Source organism: Budorcas taxicolor, chromosome 11 (genome assembly GCF_023091745.1).
Source record: "Budorcas taxicolor isolate Tak-1 chromosome 11, Takin1.1, whole genome shotgun sequence".
NCBI lineage: Eukaryota > Metazoa > Chordata > Mammalia > Artiodactyla > Bovidae > Budorcas > Budorcas taxicolor.
The window spans coordinates 107,450,154-107,456,238 of record NC_068920.1 but is presented as its reverse complement, the minus strand read 5'-3'; the positions used below and the strand labels follow the sequence as shown (position 1 = coordinate 107,456,238).

The following is a 6,085-nucleotide window of genomic DNA, read 5'->3' as shown; positions in this document are numbered from 1 at the left end:
TCTATTTCTTTGCACTGATCACTGAGGAAGGCTTTCTTGTCTCTCCTTGCTCTTCTTTGGAACTCTGCATTCAGATGCTTATATGTTTTCTTTTCTCCTTTGCTTTTTGCTTGTCTTCTTTTCACAGCTATTTGTAAGGCCTCCCCAGACAGCCATTTTGCTTTTTTGCATTTCTTTCCATGGGGATGGTCTTGATCCCTGTCTCCTGCCCAGTGTCATGAACCTCCATCCATAGTTCATCAGGCACTCTATCAGATCTAGTCCCTTAAATCTATTTCTCACTTCCACTGTATAATCATAAGGGATTTGATTTAGGTCATACTTGGAATGGTCTAGTGGTTTTCCCTACTTTCTTCAATTAAATCTGAATTTGGCAATAAGGAGTTCATGATCTGAGCCACAGTCAGCTCCTGGTCTTGTTTTTGTTGACTGTATAGAGCTTCTCCATCTTTGGCTGCAAAGAATATAATCAATCTGATTTCAATGTTGACCATCTGGTGATGTCCATGTGTAGAGTCTTCTCTCGTGTTGTTGGAAGAGGGTGTTTGCTATGACCAGTGTGTTCTCTTGGCAAGACTCTATTAGCCTTTTCCCTGCTTCATTCTGTACTCCAAGGCTGAATTTGCCTGTTACTCCAGGTGTTTCTTGACTTCCTACTTTTGCATTCCAATCCCCTATAATGAAAAGGACATATTTTTTGGGTGTTAGTTCTAGAAGGTCTTGTACGTCTTCATAGAACCGTTCAACTTCAACCTGAAGTTGAAGCTGAAGTTTCCCTGATAGCTCTGTTGATAAAGAGTCTGCCTGTTACACAGGAGACCCTTGGTCAATTCCCGGGTCTGGAAGATCTGCTGGAGAAGGGATAGGATATCCACTCCAGTATTCTTGGGCTTCCCTTATGGCTCAGTTGGTAAATAATCCACCTGAAATGTGGAAGACCTAAGTTTGATACCTGGGTTGGGAAGATCCCCTGGAGAAGGGAAAGGCTACCCCTCCAGCATTCTGGCCTATAGAATTCTATGGACTGTATAATCCATGGGGTTGGAAAGAGTCAGACAGGACTGAGTGACTTTCACTTTGACTTTCTTTCCCTTGATTCTGTTCAGTTCAGTCACTCAGTTGTGTCCAGCTCTTCATAACCCCATGGACTGCAGCACACCAGGCCTCCCTGTCCATCACCAACTCCTGGAGCTTGCTCAAACTCATGTCCATCGAGTTGGTGATGCCATCCAACCATCTCATCCTCTGTCGCCCCCTTCTCCTCCCGCCTTCAATGTTTTCCAGCATCAGAGTCTTTTCCAGTGAGTCAGTTCTTTGCATCAGGTGGCCAAAGTATTGGAGTTTCAGCTTCAACATCAGTTCTTCCAATGAATATTCAGGACTGATTTCCTTTAGGATTGATTCGTTGGATCTCCTTGCAGTCCAAAGGACTCTCAAGAGTCTTCTTCAACACCACAATTGATGCTTCAAAAGCATCAATTTTTTGCTGCTTAGCTTTCTTTATGGTCTAATTCTCACATCTATGCATGACTACTGGAAAAACCATAGCTTTGAGTAGATGGACCTTTGTCGGCAAAGTAATGTCTCTTCTTTTTAACATGCTGTCTAGGTTTGTCTGAACTAGGTTTGTCATAGCTTTTCTTCAAGGAGCAAGCGTCTTTTAATTTATCTACTGTTCAAATCCACCTTTTGGAACTCAAGCAAGGCCATGGAGGCTGGAGACTTGCCTACAAGAAATGGGGGATAGAAAGGCTCTCCACACCTGGGAACTCTGCATGTTACAGAATTAACTGAGAGACGAGGTGTTTAGGCAAATAATACAACTTTATTCAGAAAGCCAGCTGACTGAGAGGATGGCAGACTAATGTCTCAAATCAGCCATCTTACCCAGGTCTGGGTGCCAGTTTCACAGGTGGGCTGGGTCAGATACTAACAAAGGCACTTTAACAGCCCAGTAGAGGGGCAGGATTCCCTGACACAGGCCATTATGTATGATTATAATAACAAAAGCAGCAAAAACAAAGGTTAAAGTCAAAGAAACAGATCCATCGGAGTCAGATGTCAGAAATGGCTCTTCCCTGCTGCAGTTCCCCATTGTCAAGGTCCATTCCACAGTCTTGGAAAATGGGAGTGATGACTGTTCTAACTGCTTTATCAGATGGATCCGTCCAAGAGTGTCTGCTATCGGTGTTCCAGTTGTTGATATTTGTCTTCTTCTGTTCCTATTTGGAATGTGTCTACCCTGTAGACCTAGAAATATTGGACATATAAGCCAGGAGGCATCTCATGTTAAGGAATTATGTGCTTTTCTATGTATGGGAAGATGCAAGAGTCAGGGCTCATTTAAATTATTTCCTTGATATGTACCTCAGCTGTCTGGGGCCTGTAATCCTGTATTTTCATATCCTGAATTTCCTCAGGGTTCACCATAGGTAGTGGCTGCAATCTGATGACTGCCTGGTGGCAGGTATTCTTCTGTTTTCTCAGGGCTCATCCACTCCCACTGGAGGGCTGAAATTGCTGATGATTGACAAGGCAGGAAGTATTCCATTTCTCAGATTCTCCCCTCTTGGTTGGAAATTTGATCAATATTTGGGAGACAGTTCATGATCAAATTTCGTCTCACGGTGCTGGGAGGCTCATCCCAGATTGGGTGAAAGCTCTTGATATGCCACTCCAGGTGCTAAATTTTGGATTAGACCCCAGGCGTAATGAAAGATCCTCTGTATCTTGTGCCTAATTAAGATCCAGCAGACATTTTCCCTTGTTGCTTCTTCCCATACCTAGAATGAAACTGTTGCATTTATTTTATGTTATATTTTTAGTCATTTAAGCTTTGTTGGAAGCCTGGTTACACACTGGGTATTACACGAGACAACAGTCTTATAAATTAGACAAGATATAAGTAATGCGGCCAGTACCATTGACAAAGTGCAGCAGGGAGGCACGAAGCACAAACAGTTTGAAAACAAAGAACAAATTAAAATAATGATTAGTATAACTAGTTGAAATCCAGTTGCAATAGTCAAGCAACCAAAGGAGTCATAACTGATTTAATGAGCTATCCATAGTTTCATTGTCAAGGCGGTACACAACTTACACATGGCTTAACCTTTGAGACAGGCAAATGTTGCTTGCAGGATCAACCAAATAGAAAAAGATAAATGTTTCAATTCTTCTTACAAAGGTATAATTTACCAAATTATTGTAAGTCATAACTAGCTTAAGGGGGAGATTTTCCTTACTCTTGGAAAACACAGATTTAAACCAGTAATTTTTTAGATAGAAGCCATAAAAATTATAACCATATTTACCAGTTCACTCAGTTCTATGTAGCTAACTTCCCTCGACCACCAGGAAGTCCCTACCCACCACTGCCACCCCCCCGCCCGCAGTTTTAACAACCAAAAATTCTCCAGACATTGTCAAATATCTCCTGGGGAGCAATATTGGCCCAGACTGAAAACCATTGCCATAGATCATAAAGGTATATTCTCACAGGATGTCTTGTAAAAAGCTTCATGGATACATGATTCAGTTGGAATTGATTTTTGTCCAAGCTCTGAGGCAGGCATTCTATGTCATTAGTTCTCCCTTGCAGATATCATATTTTTTCAACACCATTTATTAAAAAATCTATCTTCCTCACTGTTCTGTGGTGCTGCTTTTGTAACATTAAAAAACAAAATTCAACTGAGTAAACTGGAAGATCTAATTGGCTTTATTTGATAGTCTGGCAGTTATCCCTTCTAACAAATAGAAAAGAACTCTGAGGACCTGAACAAAATGGAAGGCTTTCATAGACAGAAGGAAGATGGGAAGAGGAAGTTAAGATTGGATTATTTTAGGCAAAGTCACCTCCCTTAGAGAAAGGCAGGGGGCTTTAGGCAGATTACATCGCAGGAGTTGATTGGGTAATTCTAGATTGATTGGTTTAAAATTCTACTCCTGGGAGGGGCCTAAACTAATCATAATGGGGCTTAGCCCAAGGGACTCAATTTTGGGCTTTTTTTTTTTTTTTTTTTGGTTTGTTTCTTAACACTCTTATAAACAGCATTTATTCTACATAGTACTCTGAAGGAAGAAAGATATGCGCAGCCATTTGAATTCATTAATATGAATGCAAACGTTCTTTTTTGTCCTGAAATACTGAAAAGGCGAATGTATCTGGTAGAAACATAATCCTTAAGAGTTACCAATTAGAAAACAACACCTTTCAAAACAGATTTTTCTTTTCCTGGTAGAAAACAAAACAAAACTCTGGATTATGGGGAAGAAATTAAACAAAGTCTAATCAGTTGAGGTGCCTTAACACAAAGTTTTGTCCCTTAAACCAACTTGTCCAAAGTAGTAAGTGGACTTCTCTGGTGGTGCAGTGATTAAGAATCTGCCAAGGCACAGGAGTTGATCAGTGATTCAGGAAGATTCCACATATGTCTCAGGGCAACTAAGCTTGGGAGTCAAAACTACAGAGCCTGAGTGACCTAAGAGTCCATGCTCGGAAACAAGAGAAGCCACAGCAAGGAGAAGCCCGCACAGCACAACTCAAGCAAACCTGTGCACAGCAACAAAGACCCAGCACAGCCAAAATCAATCAATAAAATGAAAGGATTTTTAAAAACTTTTTAAAAAAAAGCATGAAATGTTTGAAATCTAAATATAAATAAACAGACATTACTGCCCGATTAGTAACACAGTTTCAACAACTTACGGTAACACTTTTGGTGTTCTTCCTGCAGAAATAATACCCCTTCTTGGCACCCTTATGGGGTACACGCGCAGGAGAGCTTCAGTTGGAACTGTGATTTACAACCTCAAGTCCAACCTCTCACTACATGGGACCGTCCACAACACAACAAATACACTAAAACCAATTGGTTAAAAAAAAAAAAGTGGGTGGAGGAGGCAGGAGCACACGACAGCCATTACGATGTCCTCCTGAAACCCTTTAGAATAGAGTAGATGTTATTAAAGGCTTCATAAATTTCACTTCTGACTTTAGCGCCTGTTAACACAACTTTTCCAGAAACAAAAATAAGGAGAACAAGTCTCGGTTTGATCATTCTGTAGACTAAACCAGGAAATAACTCTGGCTCATAACTAGCAAACTGTTGGTGGCTGAGCACAAGGGCTTCTAACCTTATGGGGAACTTCACATCACAACTCCCCACCATGTTCTGAATCTTGAAGTCTAAGAACTTAGCTGGAAAACCCAACTTCTGTATGATTCTGGCATATTTTCTTGATGCTAGTCTGGCCTGCTCTTCACTCTTGCCTCCTGTGCACACCATCTTCCCAGAACTGAATAAAAGTGCAGTGGTCCGGGGCTCTCTTATTCTCATGATTACAGCAGCAAACCTCTTGGGATTATATTCAGCATTTCGAGCATGAAGGGCAATGCTCTTTAGGTCAAGTTTACAACCGAGATTCACTGTGCATACAATATTGTGCAGCTGTGGTACCAACTCAGCGATCTCTGAGGCTGGCATGGCAGGGGTCATGGGGGTCACGGGGGTCATGGGGGTCATGGGGGTCATGGGGGATGGATACAGGGGAGTGGTACCCAGCGCGGGTGCGGTCGTAAGAGGCTGTGATTCGAAGAGCTGTGGTGTCTGGTCCGAGGCCTCCTGGGTTGCCTGCTGGGACGTCTTCAAAAGCTGACCTGTTGCCACCGTCGCCTGCTGCTGCTCCTCCTCCAACGTAAACAGACTGTCGGTGCTCTGAACTGGCTGCGGAGTCAGTCCTGTGCCATAATGCATCATTGGACTGAAGACAGGGGTTCCAGGACTCCCTTGAGGGGAGGCCAGATACTGGTCAAACGGAGAGAGGCTATCATTCCGATCCATGATGTTCACTTTCTTCCTGGTGAACCAAAACCTTCAGACTGGAAATTGCCTAGGAAAGTGTTCAGTCTTTTCCTAGAGCTAGTCTAGCACACTCTTCTCAGAGACTGACTTCTGTTACCGAAAGCTCAGCTCGTCTACATCTGTGTCGAATCAAATCCCGGAGACAAGAGTTTTGCGTGAAGTAGAAAAGAATAGCTCTACCACTTCGCCACGCAAAGAGAGATGCACCAAGGCTTCTG

The 6,085-nt window shown here is 42.5% G+C and overlaps 1 protein-coding gene across 1 annotated transcript; it reads right to left on the bottom strand.

The window, feature by feature from the left end:
• Positions 1–4,925: 4,925 nt before the first annotated feature.
• LOC128056585 (TATA-box-binding protein-like) lies at positions 4,926–5,846 on the bottom strand. Its single transcript, XM_052649376.1, has one exon. The coding sequence runs from the start codon at positions 5,844–5,846 to the stop codon at positions 4,926–4,928; it is 921 nt and encodes a 306-aa protein (XP_052505336.1).
• Positions 5,847–6,085: the final 239 nt, after the last annotated feature.